This window comes from Harpia harpyja, chromosome 23 (genome assembly GCF_026419915.1).
Source record: "Harpia harpyja isolate bHarHar1 chromosome 23, bHarHar1 primary haplotype, whole genome shotgun sequence".
Lineage (NCBI taxonomy): Eukaryota > Metazoa > Chordata > Aves > Accipitriformes > Accipitridae > Harpia > Harpia harpyja.
Window position 1 is genome coordinate 994,078 of NC_068962.1, and position 21,674 is coordinate 1,015,751.

A 21,674-nucleotide genomic window follows, 5' to 3' on the forward strand; every position below is an offset into this window, starting at 1 on the left:
CCTCAAAATCTGTCTAGCTTATGCCCAAAGGGGCAGCCAGTCATCTTGCAAACAGACTCTTTGCATCCCACCAGGCTCTTTGCATCTCAAAGAGCACCCAACTGTGTGTGGAGAGATCAGATGTTTTCAAAGGCCTGGATTTCATTAGGGATTCCTGAACAAACTCACCTTCTGAGGAAAGTCAACAAATTTCAGCCGGGCAAGAAATCGCCTCACTTCTCCACGGCTGATTTTGGGAGTGGTGGTGTCCTTTAGCCACACCATTCGACCTTGACTCATCATGGCCCACTTCAGGCCCAGCTTGCTGACCGAGAGAAATCCTGGCTGTTTTTCAGAGGTTGCAGTTGTTGTCACAGTGATGTGAAATGCATCCTTCTGGAGATCGTTAATTCCAACTGGTCCATCAGAAAAGGGCGAGAAAATATTGGTGAGGAGTAAATGATTACATTTCTTCCAAAAGAAATCTTACAGTGTTTACTCAGTCAAAACATCCACTGGACTGAGGGTATATTCAGTCTGACTTTACAACTCCATGGACCTTAGTTAATCAGGGAAAACTATTATAAGTTAAAAATTTTCCATGGAAATAAAGTTAAATTTAGATCAGAAATGGAAGGGTTTGGTTCCAGGTGATGTTTTTGAGCTTGAATAGGAGATGCACATACTTCAATAATGCAGTTCACTTTCAGCAGCTATTGTTTTACCTCTACAGAAGGGGAAATTGGTAAAGCACAGGCAAGTAAACTCACTCCAGCCACTGCAGAATGATCTGTACAGACCTCAGAAATCCCTCAGGTGCTACCTTTAATGGCACTACACCCCATTGTTTCTCACGGCTACCCCTCCCTCTGTATTTCTCTTAGCCTAGGTAGTTTCTCCTCCATTTGTACTCACCTGCTGAAGCAATGACTTTGTCTGTTGCATTAGTGAGGTCCAAAAGGACTGTAGGAAAAACAGGATGGAGGAGATAGAGGTGGTGCAGCCCTGGGCGCTCAGGTCTGGGACCAGGTTGCTGTTGGAACAAAGGACAGACAAAAACGTTACAGCTGGCTAGCAAAGAGGAGTTTAGCTTTGCCAAATAAAGAAAGAAGTTTTCTGACACTGCGCTGTCTTTACATGGATCAGAGAATCAAAAACTATATGGTTTTACAGAGATGAAATCCTGCAAAGTGTTTTTTCTAAAACATAATTTGCTCCACAACTTCTGGTTGGTAAGGTTGAGATCTGACTCTGTCAAAGCCAGCTTGATGGGTGAAGCTACAGTCTGGAAGTTTGAGTCTCCCTGCTGACTTGTGTGCCTGCATGCAGAGAAGAAGTGCTCTGGGGCTGGGAACAAATCTGCAGTAAAAATATCTCAGTGTTGCAGAAAAAAATGAAATTCACACAGAAAGTTTTGATTTTGTGGATGCAAACTTTCTGTCCACAAAGCTTTCTGGTGAAGAATTTGCACACAAAACCTCCTGCGTTCAGGCTCAGAAAAGTCAGCGTGTCAAAGCAAGAGGAAAAGATGTCCCTGACAGCTGCCTTCTATGGCAGGTTTAAAGTTCAATTACATTAGGAATATAAGACAGAGACTGCACGTGCCTCAAAGTGAAGAAAGGATGCTTGCTCACCAAACTTTGTAACACAGGCTGTGCTTCATCAGCCCAGAAGAGAAACACAGACTTCTTGTCCAAAGTCATGACTGACAGTGCATCGAGTTGTTGCTTCTGCCATGGGAGTTCCTGGTTCCAAACAGGGAGGCCGGATTTGCCATCTATCACCACCACCTCAAGGCAGGGGAGAGACCTAGCATTAACAAGTGTCCAGGTGTGGGCATACAGAGAGCCCCCTTGCAGTGGCATGGCCTGTGCTGTTCTCTTTCATGCCTGTGGCCACACAGTGATGAGTGTCGGCCGCAGAAATGGGAAAAGCAAGGAGCAAGGAATGATTGTCCCAGGGAATGATTGTCCCTTTCTACCCAACCTCCCTCACTCCTATGCTGCCACTGCCCTCCTTGCCTTCACTTGTTTTACCTTTTTGTTCCCATCTCCAGTCTGTGCTTGCAGCATGAAGTCCAGAGTTTGGTCAGCACCAAAGTAACCTGGTACAGGCTGGCTGCAAATGTGGAAAAAGAAACACTCAGCACCATGGCAGAAAAACAGGGATTTCAGATGGAGGCAGCACAGTTGCTTTCATCCTCCATTTTGTCTCTTAAAAAGGCAGGATTTGCTGTGCTAAGACAGACCTTCCATCCACTCAGAACTGTTCTGTCAGGAACCATTTGTTGGTGCAACAGAAAAGTGAAAAATGATCAAACAGCCCATGGTGCTTGTTAGCCACACTTCATCCATATGGGGGACATCCTTGATAGGCTGTGTAGACACCTGTCTATCACCCTGAGACATGACTCTCTATTATTCTTCCCTTAGCATGAGAAACTGTAGTTTTGCTATGGTCATAAAAAATTGCCCAGCCCTTTCAAAATGCATCAGCACATTTGACCTCCTGCTGAAAGTGTATTTCCCAAGCCGCCTTAGCTGTGAGAAATGGCTCTTAATATACTCACCATTAATGTCAGCCCATGATTCTTTGTTTTCTTACTTCTGGCAGTTTTACAAGCCTTTTTATAACCTTCAGCATTTTAAATGAAGTCCCCTCTCATCCTCTCCCGTCTGGGTGACATAACGCTACTACTTGAATCTCTCTCATTGTAACTCTTTTCTAACCATCTTGCTTGCCTTTGGCTTTCTGACTCTTATCTCTGTCTTCCTTAAATTCACCACAGCTAGACACAAGGTTCTAAATAAGCACAAACAACTCCTCAAAATTCACAGGATCAGAGATTTTATGGCAAGGCAGGTTCATCAGAATATGCCTTCCATCCTCTCGTTTATGACAGATTGCTGTATTTCACCCAATTAACCAAGTATCAGTAGGCTGACTTTGACTAGATCTACCAGCCATGAGGCTTGCTATGGAAATACAAAGATGAGATGAATTCATCACTTCTCATGACAGTCAGTTCTAATGATTAATCTCACCTAAAGAAACATGCCCGCATTTTCATTTTCTTGAACATGAATGCCTTTCGCTCCAAGGCACTTGTTCTTGCTGTGGCAAGATTAAAATGCCTGTTAGCTCCTGTTACTTACACATGCTTATGAACTCACCTCTCAGGCTTCTCTTTGATCATATAAACCCACTGACTTAAATCTTCCATGCTAAAGCATTTTTTCCAGCCCTTTTCTCCAATTTTTTCCAGCTTCCCCTTTAAAATGTGCATACCAGAATGGCTCCTGAACAGCAATGCCACAGTACAGCAGTGGCTTGACTATTTATACTTACTACATCAAACAATGTCATTTGCTTTACAGACACCTTTGGCAACCAGAACCAATGCTTTCAAGGCAGTATCATGGGATGCTCCTGTAGCTTGAAAGCTCTCCAGTAGCAAAAAGGAAGTAGTAGGTAGCTCTATCCTATGGGCACAAACTTAAAACCTGTCCTAAGGTGCCTCTTCTCATGTCCCTTATGGGTTACAGTCAGCGGCAGATCCCACAAACTGAATGCAGACAGACATATGTATTTTAGATGCTACCAATCAACTGAAAAATCCCCTGGGCACTTTCTCAAATGAACCAGAAGGCTAGTAATTATTCCTGCCCAACAGTAATCCCCACAGCAACCTGCTATTAATCCTCTCTCATCTGAAACATCCATTTACAACACAATTTTCAACTGCTTACTCAATTTCATGGTCTCTGAACTTCACCCTTGTTTTATGACTACTGATTCTCCTTTATGGTTTTTCAGGGATCTTGTCAAAAGCTATCTGGAAATGCAGCACATCTGCAGCAACCAGGTTGTTTTTCTCAGAGACTGTTCCCAAAGGGCTGGACTCGGCCTGCCTGGCTGGAGTTGTGTGCTTGGGGCAGGTTTACCCAGGAAAAGGGGAGGTCTCAGCTGGCTCCGTAAGCTTTGTCTGATGAGAAACTGGGTTTCGGTCTGTTTGACTCTGTGGTGACACCCCTGACCTGGATTTGTCCCCCAGCCTGTGTTGCTTAAGCAGAACTTCTCTAAGTCCTAAAAAACCAAAAAAACCAACCCTCTAAAATAAATGCTTGTCCACAATATATTCAGTCTACCAGATTTGGTCTCTCTTAAGTCTGAGAAAACAGGCAGTCCAGGACTTCAGCACAGTGGTCTTGAACAGGAATTGCTTTCATTATTTTTCAATGCCTATCTGGCAGCTCCTGTACATGTGTTGGTATTCTTGTCCCTTGGGAGGTCACGGAACCAGAAAAAACAGGGCTGGAGTGCAGCAACCTGGAATATTAGTTGCCCAGAGAGGTTGTGGAGTCTCCATCTGTGGAGATATTTAAAACCTGACAGCACACAGCCCTGAGCAACTTGTTCTAGCTGAGCCTGCTTGAGCAGGTAGGCTGGACTAGGCAACCTCCAGAGGTGCCTTCCAACCTCAACCATACTGTGATTCTGTGAATGGAACAGGTAAAGCAGTTTTCAACCATTCTTGATTTGAACCCATAGAAATTTTCCAATTAAGTAGTGGGTCCATTTAGAAATTTTTTGCGTATAACTGATTTTACAGCATCTATGAACTGGCTTTGCTTAGTCAGTACACACTCACCCTTTAAACTAGACCCCAGACACATCCAGAAGACTGCAGACTCTGGGCCCAAAACACTTTTAGTCCATCTCCTTTCCCCATAGCACAATCAACTAGCCATAAGCCATTCCTAAAGCCATTGCTTATGTCACCCATCAGCCCTCAAGAATGTGGACATATGAATATCAAACCTAGCTGTACACCGATTTTTTTTGCTTAATGAAGTTCCAATGCCTGCTTCCTACAGATGCTCTTTACAGTCAGGTAACACTGGGCTGAGAGCTGCTTTCTTTTCTCTACATAGCAGAGCAAGCAATTTGTTTCCCACATAATTTCCCTGAACTGTGCCCAACTACCCTTTGCAAACATTTAATACGGGGCAAGCTGAAATTGCTGGTTATTATCAACCCATGAGATCTGGCAAATTACTTCACTTCCATGTGTGAAATCAGAGGATAAGCAGTATTTTTTTAAGGTTTACATTTAGTATAGATGGTGTGCTGACTGCCATCAGAGAACTCATTTTCAACTTTCAAGGAACATTAAGATCTGTGGGCCATACTCAGACACCTTCTCTAAATACTTAACATCGCTAATGCAACAGCTCCTCTCCACTGAGCTGGCAATTGGCAGCTCTGGACAGCAGACGGGCTGAATCACACACCAGTAATTCCCTGAATGTCAGTGCCACAACATTCCCATGACATCTATGTTGGGTATTTCAATCAAGCCCCTTATTTGTGACCACTCACAAGCACACAGCTCAGGTTTCCAGCCTTCTGTTCCTTGCTCCCCCTGCCCTCCTCACTTGCTCAGCGATGCATCTGCACACCTCCAGTTCTTAGATTTCTCTGCAGACTTGGAGAATTCTTCTCAATTGCTTTCTAAGGAGCACATGTGCTTACAAGTAAAAGGCAGGAAATGGTACAGGAAGAAACAAGACAGAAAAATATTCCCAAGTATGTAACCTGCTGATGTTCTGCAGTTCCAGGGTCCAGCGGGGCTCCAGGTCCTGTCCCCGCAGTAGGATCAAGCCCTCTTTGGTTGTGATGAGCAGGTTACTGCAGTTTGTGTCAGGTGCCTTCATCGTCTGCAGGAAGTCAACACCCCCACTGGGACAAATGGAAAGCAAAGAGGAGATTCCGAGGCTTGTATCTGCACATCTCAGCACTAGCTGCCTGTCCACATGGCAATTCATCCTACCAAAGATTTGAATTATTCTTGGAGAAGCCCATCTTCTCCCCAGTGATGGAGCTTAGCTTCCTTTGGGGGTTCCTCAGTTAAGTTGGCTAATTCAGGTGTGGGGTGTTCTGAACATCTTTAGTTACTATAAAAAGCACAGAGTTTGGGAGTTCACATTTGTTCCCTCCCTTTATTCCTATCCAGGCTGACCTTGACCACAATTTGGCAGTAAAGAAGGAGCTGAGAAATCCAGGCCCACAATGCTGTACACAGACTGAGCTTCCCAAAGGGACTCCATTAGCTGGGAACACCTTTTTTTTCTCTCCAGGTATGCATAGCGGGTGGAAGAAAGGAACAAGGAGAAGGAGAAGCAAAGGATTCCCTTTTATCATACTCTGCACTTCTTTTGCTAGGACAACCACAGGACAGGGAGGAAACAATGGGTTCCCCAGAGTACTGTTATCAACTGGTCAATGAAAAGGACAGTATTCTACTTCCAGAGGGAAGCAGAAGGGACCATCTCTAGGTGTACTAAGAGGTGCCTACCCTCCCCTTCCTCTCCCAGCAGAAGCAAGATGACAAGTCCATCTCCTACCTGTAAATGTCAATGAGCTCTGACAGGTTGACAGATCTGCGCTTTTCCCACTCTGGCTCCTCCTGCTGTGGCATTGCAGGAAAGCTGTCCCGGTTTCTGGCTTGGGTAAAGATATCCCTCAGGGCAACTGCTTGAACGTTACCTGCCAGGAAGAGTAAAGATGAAGAGTCTTTCCTGCAAAAGTTAACTCCTTAGTAGCATGGAGGGTCCTTGCAACCACTGCAGTTGTGGTAGAAGGCAAAGAAATGCCCAGAGCTGGAACTTCCCTGGCATGACGTGCCTTTGGGAAACTCCAAGGTATTCCAGGCTAGCAGGTATTGGTGCTCCTGCACTTTTCCACACCATGGCAGTGAGACTTGTTCCTATGCCTTCTACTCCTAGCTTTTACAGCAGAAGGTATGGTAGAAGTATCCCAGGGATGCTCTGGGCCTTTTTAGGTAAAATGAATATTTTCTCAGTAAGGTGAAGTGCTGGAAAGGCAAGGTCCATCTTACCAAAACCAAACAGGATGTAGATGGCTCCCTGGCTGGTGACGTGGACTTCAGGGCCAATTACTTTCCCTTCTCCATTGGTGCTGTACTTCACAGGCCCACCTAAAGCAGTCCCAGTCTTTCCTGACACCAAGATGAAAAACACATCAGGCTGCAAAGAGAGAGATGTAGAGATTTTTAGCAATGGTTTCATGCACTTGTGCTCTCAGAATCTTTCCCAGTCCCCACAGCACGAAGCTGCATTGCTCTTCCCCCCCCCCAGCAAGGTCTGGCTAGTGGTCTCTTTCTCTTTGCTCAGTCTCACTTCCTGAGCATCTTACATTCACGCTTTTCTCTTGACTGCAAATCCATCAAAGATGGAAGGGACTTCAAAAACCTGAACAACTCTAACATTAATGCCAGAATTGTAGGGAGGGATGAGCATAGAGGAAATCTGCATCTGAATTAATCACACAAGTATTTCTTTCTTTTGGATAAGCTGAATGCTCCTTTCTCCAGAGATCTATCTCAAGACGGCTCCCTACACCGCTGCTAAACACCCACTTCAAACCAAGCCTTCACTGAACAGAAACAGGTAATTCTCAGGCCTAAGCCAGGGGTAAATAATGACCCTTCTGTTCATTCCCAGCTGACTAGAAATGCAGGTAGTGTCATTATTGCTTAATCTCACTGTTCTGACCTATTGACAGAAAAAGGGTGCTTTTCAGGGAAATCTAAGGGAATGAAAATTAGGGGCTCTTGCAGCTCCTATTGCAGCCTTTCCACATCAGGCTCCCTGTTCTTCCTCTAGATAGTCAAGGTCCTTTCAAACCTTGAGCAGGGATATGCTGTACCTGTGTCTCTTTGAGAGCCAGAACAACAATATCCCTAATCCCATCTCCATCTACATCTGGAAGAGTTGCAGCCGGTGCAGCCAGGATCCCACTTGAAAGGTGGATGGAGTTCAGCGTCCAAATGGTCTTGCCTGTGGGAAGAACAGGATGAAAGAGACCTGCAGCACTTGGGGAACCAGCAGGCAGCCCCAGAGGGTTCCACAAAACCTTCTTGAAGAAAGGAGCAAGAGAGGTTGTTCCCCCCATTCTCTGAGAAGAGGAAAGACAAGCCTACAAACTGGGGCAAGCTGCAGTCAAAAGCAAAGTTCTTCCCCCAGCATTTCTTCAGGTTGTCTTTGAGTCATGCCTCAAGTCCTGCTGTGCTTCCTTCTTAGCCTCTCTCTAGAAAGACCTGAGCCCAAAACAATTCCTGAAACAGCAGAGAATATTTGAGGTTCACTCTTGGAAGAAGAACCTAAATGAGAGTGCTGTTCTGCAGGACAGCAGTCGTTTTCCTCAGCCAGCAGTAAAGCCTGTAGGTAGATGCCAGGAAAGGGAACAGATGGGCAGTTCTGATATTCAAAGTGCAAATCTGTGTCTCAGTTAAATTCCCAGCAGCAAACAGTCACTCCAGCATGGCATACTCACTCCACCTCAGGGTGAAAGCATGTTAGCAGACGTGATGTCAAATGGTTCAGCAGTCCAGCATGGACCCAGCTGGAAACTCACTAAAACCCGATTTGCAAATTGGCAAATAAACATGTGAAAAAGGCAAAATGAAATTCAATGCTTTTACTTTTCCATGATTCTTTTGCCAACATTTCTGCTTTTTCAATTAGAGTTTAAAAATGCTTTTCTGCTGTTGCTGCTGCATAGGATAGGGTTTTCCCCTGCATGACAAAGGAAACCAAAGGCCACACCTGCAAACACTTGCGCACATTAATAACTACTACTGCTGGTAAAGGAGACAGCCTATGGTCCTGACCATGCAAACACTGTGCAAGTAATCTGGTCCCTAAAAGCATTTGAAAGGTAAGTGCTGCTGCTCATTGACTGCATCTGCCACTTAAACCCAAGGTTTCTTGTATGTCTCCATTCTCTGTTCTGATTCCATAAACACTCCTATACCTACCTATGACTATTTCTGCCAGTGAATTAATGTGGTAGAACAAACAGCAATCAGAGAATGGAGGTGCACATGATCAGGTGATTAAAAATGCAATATTCACTCACATCTAATCAATTCTTCTGTGGGCCTAATTTCTCTGGAAGGTTTCTTGGCTGTAGCACATGTCCTTATATAACTACCCCAAGAATGGTGTTCAGCTTTTCAGTGCTGTTAGGTAGGTGCTGAGTTGTACTAACAGCTCAGTGTTGATGAGAACAGACCTTACATATCCTTTATGCCATGGGGATGCTACAGGATAAGATTAACACTTTGAAATGTTCTGAGGTGGTAGAATGAAGATGCTGCCACAGAGCAGCAATGGTTTGGATTCTCTTATCCTGTGAAACTAGAAACTCATGAGTGTTTTGACTCCTTCCTGTGTGTCACTAGAGAATGGCCACCATGAAGTGCCAGCACTGAATCATTCATGCTTATTAGTCCCTTAAAGAAAACAAAAAGGCAGTAGCATATTTCTAATATGCTGGTAGTTGACTCTACCTGTGGAGGCACTGAGAAGGCTGAGGAATTTTGATGTTCCTGTAACAAGGCAGACGGGCTCTGCAGCTGCCCCCAGTGACAGCCCTTTGCACTGCACACTCCGAGTCTCCTCTGGAAGCTGGATGGACCACAAGGTGCTGCCATTCATACCAGAAAGGGCCACCACAGTTACGGAGGGCCTAGAGACACCTGCAAGAGGCAAAGAGAGAGTGAAATCCCTTGGCATCAGAGGCTACGTCCATGCTGCCTTTGGTCTTTGCGCTTGAGTTCCAGCTCTAGCTACTAGAGCTGAGCGGCTCAAGCCAGCCACATCCACACTGCCTGAAAGCAAAGTCAAATCCCACCCCATGGCTGAGTCTCTCTGCCTGCAGAGCCTCGCAGCTATCTCCAGACAAGCTGGGCTGTCAGCCAACAGCGCAGACAATTGTGGAGGTTGGACCTGAGCTCATAGCAAGAAATGTGGTCAGCTGGGCACAGAGGAATGAAGATCCTGGGGACAACCTGCTCAGTTGTGCTGACTTCCTGGTGTGAAATGTACTGCTGTCAAACCAGACTGATCCTTCTGATCCCCTCCACCTCAAGATAATGGCTAGCACCAAGGGGAAACCTTGCAGTGACTCACGAGGCAGATGCCACCTCGTGTGAAAGTCCCAGGTTGTTTGTAATTCTGGAGCAGCAGCAGGTGATGGGCAATCTGAGAGCTTTTTCCTTTGTTTTCCAAGTGAGTTTTATTATTGTGAATAACAGACTGAATGCAACCAATTGGTGTAACTCAGAGGTCCTTTCCTTATTCACTGGTTAGCACAAAATAATTGTAAAAAAAAAGTCCTCTATGCTGTTTCAATTGACTGTTGGCTCTGATTCCAACGTGAGCAACTTTTAGCTCAGCCTGCCCTCAGACATAATTGTGGTTACTGTAATCTCCACCCGGTATGCTCATATCGCAATTTAAGATGAACTCCCATACATTTCAAAATAACAACAGTCCCAGTTGACTCCTGTCTTACCAGAAAAACAACACGTGACCTGACTACACAAAGGGCATATCAGGGCCACTGGCTACAAGGAAGTCTGAGCCCACTCTCTAAATCAAACTCACTCTCTTCTCAAACTGAAAATCATCTGGCTTATGCTAAGGGGTTGCCCCAGCCCAAGTTCTCCTCGTTGGGTTGGCAGGGACCAAGAACAACTAACTCCTGAATGCAGCTCACAGCTGCTGTGTGTACAAGCTGGAGAAACAGCTAACAATGTCATAGCTTACTCCATCAGGTACCTATCCCAAGCTTATCTCTACCTGACGCTGTGTGAATGCTCTGAGCCCAAGCTACAGGAGGGCTGATGTCCAGCTATGTGGGTTTAGGATTGTGATGTGCTTATACCTGCTTTAGTGTCTGCTTTTTGTCTTCCAGCATAGCTATAGCCCAGGATGCAGCTAGGTATAACTAGTTCCATTCAGAGCGTGCTGAGAACTGTACATACATCTGCGATGAAAGATAAATACAACACAGTGGCAAAATATAGAACACAAGGACAACCTCTACAAACTGAATGCAGCCTTTACGTCAATGGTACCTCCCTCTCTCACTTTCTTTTTTAACTTACTCTACAGTTTTCTCTCTGCTCATAGGTTTCTTTCTATAGGACTTGCTGTGAAATACCGAGGGCCTTGCCTGGGCCATGGAGAAGCAGCATCTTCCCTATCCTCTAACTATATTTTTATTACCCTACTCTTTTAAGACCCAAGGCATTTTGCTCCCACAAGCGTTCTCTTCAGGCTGTGCAACGTATGCTTGCCCCCTGAAAGTGTCTCTGAGCCTGAACAGATTCACATAATCTCAGGTGATGCCAGGCTGGGCAGACACAGTACAAGAGGCAGCTGGGAACCTCCAGCACTTCAGAAGCCCAGCGCAATAAGATGCCACTTTTGGACTTGGCAGCCCCTGTATAACAGTGGCCAGTATCAGCAGGCTGCTATGTTACCTGAGGGGTGTGAGGGTTAAGAGAGAAAGCCAAAGCAGCTAGGAGGAGGAAGCAGGGCAATACCTGCTGAACAGCCAGGCATAGTAGCTTCTCCACCATCAGCCAGTCTATTATCTGTGAATTAACAACGATTTGGAGCCTGGCAAGTATATGGAGTAACCTGGAGAAAAAGGCAGCAAGGTGAGGGTGTTTCCTGCAAGGCTGACCTACAGCTGCTCTAAAAAAATCCATAATGCTCCCTGTTGGCAAGCAACTGGTTAGTTCAGAAGAACCAGAGCCCTCCAACAGTCAGCTCTGCCATCACTGTTCCTGTCACCAACTACCCTTGGTAATGACCAGGACACTGAACCATAGATCAGGAAAGAGTTGAGACTCCACCACTAAATCTCATTTGTGACCTTTGTCAAGCAGCTTCCCTTCTCTGTGCTTCTACCTCTGTGCCTGTAAAATGGAGGTAGTTAGACTGAGCTCTTTTGTGAAGGGCTCTAAGAGATAACAAGGGGGAAAAAACCCCACCTTATTCCCCATTGCTATTTGTAGAGCAGTGCTTTCTGATCACTTTATCTCTGCCCCCAAACCAAGCGTACACAAATAAAAGACAAAGAGATGGACTTGCCCCAAGATGAGATAAGGGGAAATAGATGACGTTGACCCAACAGGTATGGGAGCACAGGCTTGCAATGAAAATTATAAGCGGCATGACAAAGCACAGGCACAGTAGACCAGCCATTTTAAGGAACTCTGAAAAGAGCAATGCAGTGGATTTGCAGTGGCAGGAACTCTTCCCGTCCATAAGACAAACATACAAAGGTCAGTACTGACACATACAGAAAGAGGAATGGAAAGGAGCTGCGGTGCTTACCCATGACGCTAGCGTTCATCAAGGCAGTGAAGACAATGAGGATGTCAGGGAGCCCATCACCGTTCACATCACACAGCTCCAGTGGGGATAACACACCACCTGCAACAGTCACAGCAAATCACCACGCTGTTGTCAAAAAGGCCACCCAGCCCATTTTCCACACTGGGAGAGGAGGGCTGGCCCAGAAAAGAGACTCATGGACAGTCAAGCCTCACAGAGTCTGCTGGGAACCACCAATGCCAGGCAGCTCACACCACTGCAAGATCTTTCATTGCATGGAAAGGCAGAAATGTAGCATCTGGGTCAGAGAAAGGAAAGGGAAAAATGGAGGAGCTAACAGAAAAAGATTTCTGCTTCCCACTTCACTTTCTGACATGATGTGGGAGCCACGTATCTTACGAAAGGCACAGATTTTGGAAGCCAGGGGCAGAAAGCAAGGAGGGAGAGACATATCTAGACCTGGCAGAAATTATTTCACAAACCACTGTTACTTTAATGCAGAAATCGGAACAGGAGATACTTTAGAAATGTTACCAGTGGCCTGTATAGGATGACAAAAGATCTCAAATGTTGATTTACAGATTCAAGCAGGACAAGAAGACAAAAGAAATAAGGTTAGTTAAGCCAGCTGGAAGACACAAAGACTTCTATCCTTCTCCTCCCTAACACACCCACACACTTCAGTGTGGAGGTGCTGGTGAAACCCAGGATGTAGAGAGGGAAGCGCTATGTTTTAAAGTGGGCGTGGGCCATCTCCATCTGGAACAGAGCGCACCATCCAGACAAAAAGGCAGGATGGGAGAAGAGACAAAATGTTTTTTGGTGTTGACAGAAACAAGATTTTGTGGCACTGTTATCTACTGATGCCAGATTTCACAGGCCTCAGCTTGAAGAGCGAGCAGGAACGCAGCTGCCTGTCTATGACCTCGGAGCATCTGCAGTGGTGAGGAAGGGCCTCTGCTCCGACCTGGCTCTCCCAGATAGGTCTCTCCCGCCGAAGCCCAGCCTGGGAGCTGCCACCTCCCCCACCAGATGCTGTTCCTGGGGCTTTCTCACCTGCTCCCTGACCTAGGTTGCGGTTCCAGGTGTTATGCAAGTCTCTAGGGGGACAGGGAATTAGAAATGCGCACACCAACACAAGAATCATCGAGATCACCACAGTGAGCAAAAAGATCGCTGTGCGCAGGTATGGCATGAGGGAGGGAGCAGCCTTCTGCTCCAAACTCCCAGCCGCCTCTGCAGGATAACCCTCGGGTGCGCTCTCTGATGTGTGCTGCTTTGCCATCCCAACCTCCACATCAGAGTCAGGGTCCTGCACCTCCTCAGGGGGGCTCTTCCCGTTCTTGACCCCCCCGTTCTTCTGGATGTTGAGTACCAGGTCATCTTCACTTTCATCACTGTCAGCTTGAGTGAGGGGATCGTATTCCCCGAGGTCCGGACTCTTCTTTCCTGAGGAAAGAGATGGAGAGAGACAATAAAGCATGAGTTCCTCGCTTTTGCAGGATCTCAGTGGAGAAAAGGCTGTAGTGGAGAATGGTACAGAAGGGACGACAGCGCAGTCTGCATTTTGCATGGATCCAAGTGAGAGGCGTGAGAGGAAAGACAGGGTCTGTCCATGTTTCAGAGTAGCAGCTGCAGGAGAAAAGAAGCCGACAGTTTATTTTCCCAAGATAAAGGGGTGTGTGTATATATATATAAAATATCTATAAACATATATATACACACACACATATGTATGTGTATATATATGGAATTCATGGCCGATTTAATTCTAATACTTTCCCGTTTGGTAATGAGACACACTGAGAGGAAGTCATGCTTAACACTCCGAGTACCTAAACCGCAGCACTCTCTTGACTGCAGGCTCTGAACTCCTGTAGCATTTGCCAGTCTCTAATCCCGACACAGCCCCTCTTCACTTGTAGTCTGTGTTCTCTGAGGGGGCCTCCCTCTGCAGCTCATTGCTCCCCTCCTCCTCCTCCAGCCTGGTCCAAGCACCACCGCTGCCTTCTAGGGTGCCACATCTGCTGTCCTGCTTCGTGAGGGACAGAAGGGATAGAGCGCTGCGCACAGTTTCTCTGCAGTGCTGGTAAAAATGGGTATGGACTCCCTGAAGATGAGGGCAAAGTGATTTTGCCCTTTTGGGCCAGTGACATGCTGGTGTCTGAAGGGATCAGGGCTGCCCCTCTAAGACACCACCTTCTCTGCGTGGCTCAGCACCGCGAGAGGGAGTGCTCCAGCCCCTGCAGTAGAGAACCACAGCGCTCCTGCTCTGTTCCTGCTCCCACCAGAGCCAGCAGCTTGTGCTTGGCCTTGCCAGGACAGATAACTTAGTACTGATTGATGCCTTCAGGTGGTGGTACAAGAAAGTAGCTTAGCTTTAGGTGTGTCTCCCACAGGTGCCTGGCACATGCATGACTTCTCCCCCAAGCCCTAGACAGTCGCAGGGAGTGTGACGAGGGCAGGTGTAGAGCCTGGTCGTATAGACTGGCGTAAGGCCAGGGCCATCTGTTTATGGGGGCAGGCAAGATAACGCAGACTCACCGCCCTGAGCTACGAGTGGAGGATCACGTCTCAGGGAGCTGCCCTGCGGCACCAGGCTGGGCATGGAGCCATGGCCACTGCTCCGATGATTGCAGGGTCTCAGTCTATTTCTCTCTCTCTCTCCTATTCCAAGGTGGGACTCTGCTACCCCAGATATCTGCTTCATTTCCCTTTGCCTAAAGCTGACCTGAGATGGGAGCTGACTTGTGCCAGAAGATGCTTGAGGTGATACATGCAAGGCATAAATAATAAGCAAAAACATGCAAGCTGTAACCATGCACAGACACTAAGACGATGGGAAGGCTTTACAGAGCGGAAATTTAAGGGCTTTCAAGATTATTCTTTCTGCATAATATGCCTTACTTCTGGTTTTCCTGTTAAAGGCAGACTCAGTTACAGACGTACTGTAGTATCTAGTTAGTGCAGCACACCTATTTTGCATCATCTAGAATCTATTTTGCAGCACACGCACCTCACTTCTTTCTCATTTCTTGCCCCACGAAAGGACCTTCACTTCCCCTTCCTGTACCACTATAAATGGTATTCAGTGTCAATTTCAGGACTTAAGAAAAACTGTCGATCCCAGTAAAGGCCAAATGCCCCACACTAAGTGGAGCAGCCAGGACAACCCACCCACACGGAATAGAGGGAAATAAAGATATCCAACAAGATCACGTATCTAAATCAGACCCTTCCTTTTTGAACTAGGGGCTTCTACAAAAGAATCACATCAAAACAATCTGGTGCACATACACACTCCAAAAAGCTGTTCCTTGTGGAGGTAGAGCACCCAGCTAAAAGATACTACATTCCTACAGGACGGTCCACTGTATCCCTGAGACATTGCATCATTTCACACAGATCTGGCCTAAACATGAGTCCAAAGTTGGGCTTTTCAGGAAGTCTTGATAACCTTGGCTCCATCCTGTGAACAGCACTGAAGGCCACCAACCTCGGTGGCACAGAGCTCTCTGCTCAGAGATTGCAGCGACAGCACAGTGTGAATTTCCCAGATGTCTATACAGGAGGTTGTGCTGACAAGTTGCTGAAAGAGCACTCAGCAAAAACAAGAAATTCCAGAGAGGACTCGCTGGCAGGGTATTTGCAGCTTCTCACTACAGATCCAGATGTGCCAGTTCAAGCCAGGTCAGAGTGGTATGAAAAGCAAATACTGCTGGCCTAAGAGGAAATGGTATTTAGCCTAGGAAGACAAAGTTGGACAGTTATGTTAACAAGACTGCTCCGGGTTTTGGAAACTGGTGTCCTTTGAGTAAAACAACTCAACAGCACACTCACACTTCAGATATATTGTGATTTGTTTAAGTATTTTAATTCCAGACAGTCAACCCAGAAGACTGAAACCTGCTGCTCACCCTTGGGGCAAATAAAAGCATTGATAGGAATGAGCTTTATCTGGAACAGTTTTGTTCTGTACCTCTAGGAGACAGAAAGGACCTCGAAACTATGGCTCACCCACTCCTTGAACTGGCAGGGATTGAGATGTTGGCAACATCGACAGTGGTGTCAACCACAGATGATCTGTAACAGGAACACCTTTCCTGCTGAGAACCACTGATCAGAGGCTAGAAAACAGCTACTACACAGTAATGACTTACAGCTTTTGGTAATCTACACAGGAAAGGATCTACTGAGTTATAGGAGAGCTTCTCAGTGTTATTTCATGTCTAAGCCTGACCAAGAACCAGAAACCGGCATTCCTTCCCCCTGTCTTTTCTCAAAAGGTCAGCTGGTACTCTCACAAGGCACAGCCACTCCGTAAGGTCAGGCATAAAATGCCCTGCTGATTACTTTTTGTAAACCAAAAGGAGGGAAGACACTGCCCTTTAACAATGGCTGTTGGAGCACTCACCTAGCACATGGGAAACCCAATTGCATATCCAATCTGCAGATTAGGTCTGCAGATCAGAGGATACAAATGCTCATCTCTCACTGTTGGGAGAGAGCCCTAACAATCGATCTGTAGGTATTTTGGGAATGCGTCTGGAGGGCTGGCAGGGACGTGCCCAGCCCGGCCTCCCGAGGCTGTTCTGCGCTGCAGAGAATATGTAAGTCATGATTCATCTGGCTGGAGAGAGAGAAGGAACATGACTCTTCATCTGAGTTTTAGGTCACTTGCTGTGGGAAGGAGGGATACCACACCTGCCTTCCACTAATCACTCCCAAATTATTTTTCAACAGAAAAGCATAAATAGAGAGACATAAATAGCAGTAAGGAATGTGTGAAAACAAGGGCAGTCTCACACCATTTAGAGAATTATGATTTATTGAGAAGTGCTCCAGAATTCAAATTCTTTCCTTTCTGGTCAACAACAAGGCTCAGGCTGGGGGAAGACAGTATGTCCATCACAAGAAAGCTAAAACTGCCTCTGTTGGAAGTGATCAGTTGTCAGAAAACCCAACACTCCCATGTAGTTTTCAGCTTTTCATCAAGGAAGCAGAAATGCTAAGACCCAAGTTGGCCTCTTGGGTCAAACTCTCACCCTATCTTGTGAAACAATAATCACTGTGTAACCTTCACGATAAATTAGTCCCTGTACTAAAGAAAACAGACTCCAGATCTACCCTGAGCAGGACTGTGGCCTTGTGTATGTAACAGATCTGCATAACTCACATCTTGTTATCTGTCTTTTGCATAGCACCTCTAAGCTTATGTAAACCTTGCATCCACTTTACAGGGATGGAGTTCATATCAGCAAAGTCAGTTTCCCTGCTGCACTGTGTTCTCTCCTACAGGTATAGTAAATAAACTGCTTCTGTTCTGACCTGTTCTAAATTGTACTCCATTTTTTCTAGGGCACCAGTGATAAAACAGAGGTTCCCAATCAGTGGCCTGTCGTTACAATCAGAGGAACTGTTGCTCGTGGTCTGTGGCTAAGTTACTGGTCATGTCACCCTGGATTTTTTTTTTGCAGCCACTCAAAGAAAAAGCAAATACTGAAGAGGGAGGTTTTCAGAGGCTGAAGAGAGAGAGAAAATGCCCCAAACTTATCGACTTTCAAGGGCAGTTGGACTCTAAACTGCACTTTATGACTTTGCAAATCCCCTGTGCATTTGCCTAATAGTACTTTTTGCACAGGCAGCTCTTGCAACTATTGCAGTAGAAGAATGTGGCCTCTCAAAGAAGAAAAGACAACTCGTGATCATGATTTGGAAAGGAGACATCTGTGAAGTGATCTGTGTTGGAATCAGGTCTCACTCATAATGAAATACTCATTGCTAGCGCTGATGGCTTGAAAGATATTATTAATTGTAATCTTTTTTCTGTTTTTAACTTACTGGAAAGGTTTTTCCTTGCACTCGCTTTGGAGTGAAAAGAGCAGATCTTGGACTTTAGATAAGTACAATTTTCAGTGCGTTATTCCAATGATGACATACTGGTTCCAGTATCCTTTGTATTCGCTTCATGTTCTGTTTATTTTTCTTTTTTTTCCCCAGCTGGCAGTTGGCAGGCACCAGGTACTGCAGACATATCTCTAAGCCCATGGGGAGGTAAGTTGCCACATATTGATGTAATTAATTTAATGATGCAGCAGGAAAAAACAGCTATAGCAATAGGCTTTCTGCCTTCTCATTGCTGTTGAAAGCTGCATTTTTCAAGAGCTAACCACAGAAACAAGGTTATGATATATGCAATTCAACCTAAGGACTGATGCGAGAACTGTTTTCTTAACTGCAGTTGCAAGGCCTGTGCTCTTTTCCAAATCAGTGCCTCCCAACAGCAGATACCAGATAGATCACACTGGTTCCAGAGGTCCAGGAAGAGATCTGTACTTGTTATTGTACAGTTCCCCAGTGGTCACACCCCAATACACACACTTATACCCACCAGTTTGCACTTTTCCTAAATAAACTTCATGCCAAGTGTATTCCTTCCCATTTAGACATAAATATACACACCCAGGAAGAAACTGATTTGCAAACAAAACTACTTGGAATGAAATCTAACAGGCACTACATAAACTAACGACTCCTGGTACGGGTTACTAAAAGCTGGCGGGAAGGGCCCTGAAGACATTTCTGTGCTCTTCACGGACCGACAGAGGAGGAAAGCACGACCTGCCCGCCGCACAGACTGGGGCACTGCGGGACCAGAGCGGTGCGTGGTGCCGGGGCGAAGCCCTCCCCGGCAGCGCACAGCCGGGCCCCGTCTCTGTCCCACGGCTGTCCCGAAGGCGAGACACGGTCAGGAGGGGCAAGCAGGCGCTTTCCCATCGGGTTAACACAGCCAGGCGCGCTGGCACTGTCTCCAGTCCATCCAACCGCAACTAGCGCGCTCTCAGGGTCTGGTTTCGCCACGGATTTTCGCTCCCTTTTAATCTCCTCGCCGGAGAGAGCGGCTGTTGGGCTGCCGCTGCCTTATCTTCGAAAGATCTGGTTCCCTGACACAATAGCCCCTTATGCTTGAATATCCTTTCATCTCGCTGAAGATCCCCGGCTGGAAGGCACGCAGAGGCGGTGGGCATGACCGTAAACGTTTACCTGGGTAACTGCAGCGGCACTCACCGAACTCCTGGCCCGGCTTTTGAGGCCGAAACCCGGCGGCAGCGGCTCCGAGAGGGACCGGCGCTTTCTCGCGGCGGTGCCGGCCGTTCCCCAGCCCCCCTGCCCGCTTCTGCGCGGCCTACGGCACCCGGCGCCTCCTCCCTCCCTCCCAGGGCCGCGGCCAGGCCCAGGCCCCCCCACCCGCCACACACGACGCCCCCGGAGCCCCCCGAGGCGCTGCCCCGTCCCCGGCAGCCCTCCCTCCGCCGCGGGACCCGGGCACAGGCCGCCGAACCCCACCGCGCCGCCTGTGCGGCCGCAGGGCCGGCCGGGCCTCGCCCCGCATCGCCGTGGCGACGCGGACCCGGACGCGGCTGACCCCGGCCCGGCCCGGCCCCGTCTCTCCCTCCCGGGGGTACGGAGCCCTTACCCGGCAGCTTCAGCGCCCGGGACAGCACCGTCGCCATGCTGGAGAGGCGCGAGGCGCATGCGCGCCGCCCCGCTGCCTGCTGGGAATTGTAGTTCTGCGGCGGGGCGGGCCCCTCCCGACATGGCGGCGGCCCAGAGGGCCGCGTCGCCGCCCGCCCCGGCCGCCTCGCTCTGCTGGGGCGGAGGGGCGGCGGAGGGGCAGCCCCGGGGGTCCCTGTCACGGGGAGCCGCGGGTGAGGGCCGCTCGGTGGGCCGCCGGGCCCCTGAGGGGCTCTCCCCGGGGGGGGGCTGTGCCTGACTGGAGCCGGCAGGCCTGCGGGTGGGGCGGCAGCGGGGCCTTCAGCGGGGAGCTGCCGCCGTCCCGCAGAGCTGCCCGCCTGGCATAAACTTGGGGTTCCCGCTCGAAGCCGAAGCGCTGCGCTGGTTCCGTCGCCCTTCGTTTCCTCCCGGTTGTTTTACGGGGGCAGAGACCCGCAGGGCGGCGGGGAATGGGGGCAGCGACCCGTCACCGAGGGCAGCCCAGATTTCGACAGCCTGGGTGACTGTGCTGGGCACAGACCCAGGCAAAAATACGCTTGTTGTCCTAAGTGGTTTACACAGAAAGCGCCAGTCCTTTAAGTCGTTCTTGGTATAAATACGTGCCTTCGTTCTTGGGAAGTTTTTGGTTGGAAGAAATCTTACTTGTTGATTTTGTTTTGTTGTGCAATGGGGTTTTTTTTGCTTAATTACAAAAGACCGCCAGGGCATTTTCCAAAGCTGTCCTTGAGTTTCACCACAGCCTTCCGAGGTAAGCGAACAAGCGAACTCTCCCACGACGGGGAAGTGGAGCAAGGAGCGTTTTGTGGCTCCCCCCAAGCCGCGAGGCTCCAGCTTCCCGATTCCCAGGCCCATGCGCAGGCCATCTAACACCATCACTTCTTCAAGTCATGATTTGTATGAGAACTCTCAAGGCTGACTCCTTTGTCACAGAAGAGAAAGGAGTATTGGCTAAATACATCAAAAGAGAGTCCGATTGGCTGAAGAACATGTTATGTTTCTTCAGCATCTGCTGCTGCTGCTGCTGCTTTCTCCTGCTTCGTGCGCTGTTCCTGTGAATAATGTACTTGCACTTTCCTGTCCAGGACTGCCCTGAAACTGTTTAAGCAATAACAACAAAGAAGGCGCAGAAGAAGGACACCAAGCGGTCTAGCTGGTGAAGAGAATTTTTTTTCAGATACAAACGGGAAAGGGTTCTGATCCAAAACCTTTTGTACCGGGGGATTTTTTCCATTGATGTCATCAGGCTTCAGATCAGGACCTTCCTGAGAACACAGCACTTGCAGGGGCGGTCCCAGGTGGCAAAGTGGAGAAGCCATCAGAATCGTTCTTTTTCTTTCCCTTCCAGGTCTTTCTGAATACAGAGTCCTTCTGTTCTGTATGCCATTTCCCTTCCTCCACTTTTTGATTTGAGAGCAGTAACAATCCTGTATCTATGTAAATATTTACAGGAGAGATCCTGGATCCTTTTCAAGACTCAGTTAGCAAAGCCTGTGATACGCAGGGACAAGAGCTGTCCAGCAGAGCGGCTCTTTCTAAGAAAATGCGTCTGGCACCAATTAGCGCTGGGAGGAAAGGTACGGCAGAAAACAGCCAGAAGCAGGAACTGGAAAATCTGGTGTCCTCATTTGTGATCTTCTAACATCTGGCATACATATACACTGCAAGAGCCCATAGTTTACAATGCTTGTACATTTGCGGTACAGCATAGCCCACTTTTAATTTCATGCATCTGCACAAAAATGACTCATTCCCCAAGCCCTGAGATCTCTGTGAGGCTAACGGACAGCAAGGACAAGTGATTTGTGGTGAAAACTGACGCTTTTGAGGAACATATGACTAAGCAAAGTGTTCAGAGGGTGTAATGATTTGCAAAGCATGAGGAATGAAGTTTTCCTTCTTTACATTGTGAATGTAAGCTGATTTGCATATAAATTGGACCTGTCAAGTGTACTAATATAAATC

At 47.6% G+C, this 21,674-nt stretch overlaps 1 protein-coding gene across 4 annotated transcripts in view; it reads right to left on the reverse strand.

Moving 5' to 3' along the window:
- The window catches only part of FAM234B (family with sequence similarity 234 member B), a 26,404-nt gene extending 6,633 nt beyond the window's left edge, over positions 1-19,771 (reverse strand). For 2 of the 4 annotated variants that reach the window (XR_008233218.1, XM_052774779.1), the window contains exons 1-12: positions 19,675-19,771; positions 13,254-13,646; positions 12,198-12,296; positions 9,356-9,544; positions 7,711-7,841; positions 6,881-7,028; positions 6,387-6,528; positions 5,578-5,721; positions 2,016-2,097; positions 1,614-1,769; positions 895-1,012; positions 169-395 (exon numbers count right to left, since the gene is read on the reverse strand). Coding sequence is in view for 2 of the 4 variants with exons in the window: in XM_052774779.1 (XP_052630739.1) it covers positions 169-395; positions 895-1,012; positions 1,614-1,769; positions 2,016-2,097; positions 5,578-5,721; positions 6,387-6,528; positions 6,881-7,028; positions 7,711-7,841; positions 9,356-9,544; positions 12,198-12,296; positions 13,254-13,646; positions 19,675-19,711 (1,866 nt within the window). In the remaining 2 variants the exon portion in view is untranslated. Of the gene's footprint in view, positions 1-168; positions 396-894; positions 1,013-1,584; positions 1,770-2,015; positions 2,098-5,577; positions 5,722-6,386; positions 6,529-6,880; positions 7,029-7,710; positions 7,842-9,355; positions 9,545-12,197; positions 12,297-13,253; positions 13,647-19,265; positions 19,389-19,674 lie in introns of those variants that run through there. The other 2 variants (XR_008233219.1, XM_052774780.1) reach the window with 2 other exon arrangements.
- Between the last annotated feature and the right edge of the window lie 1,903 nt (positions 19,772-21,674).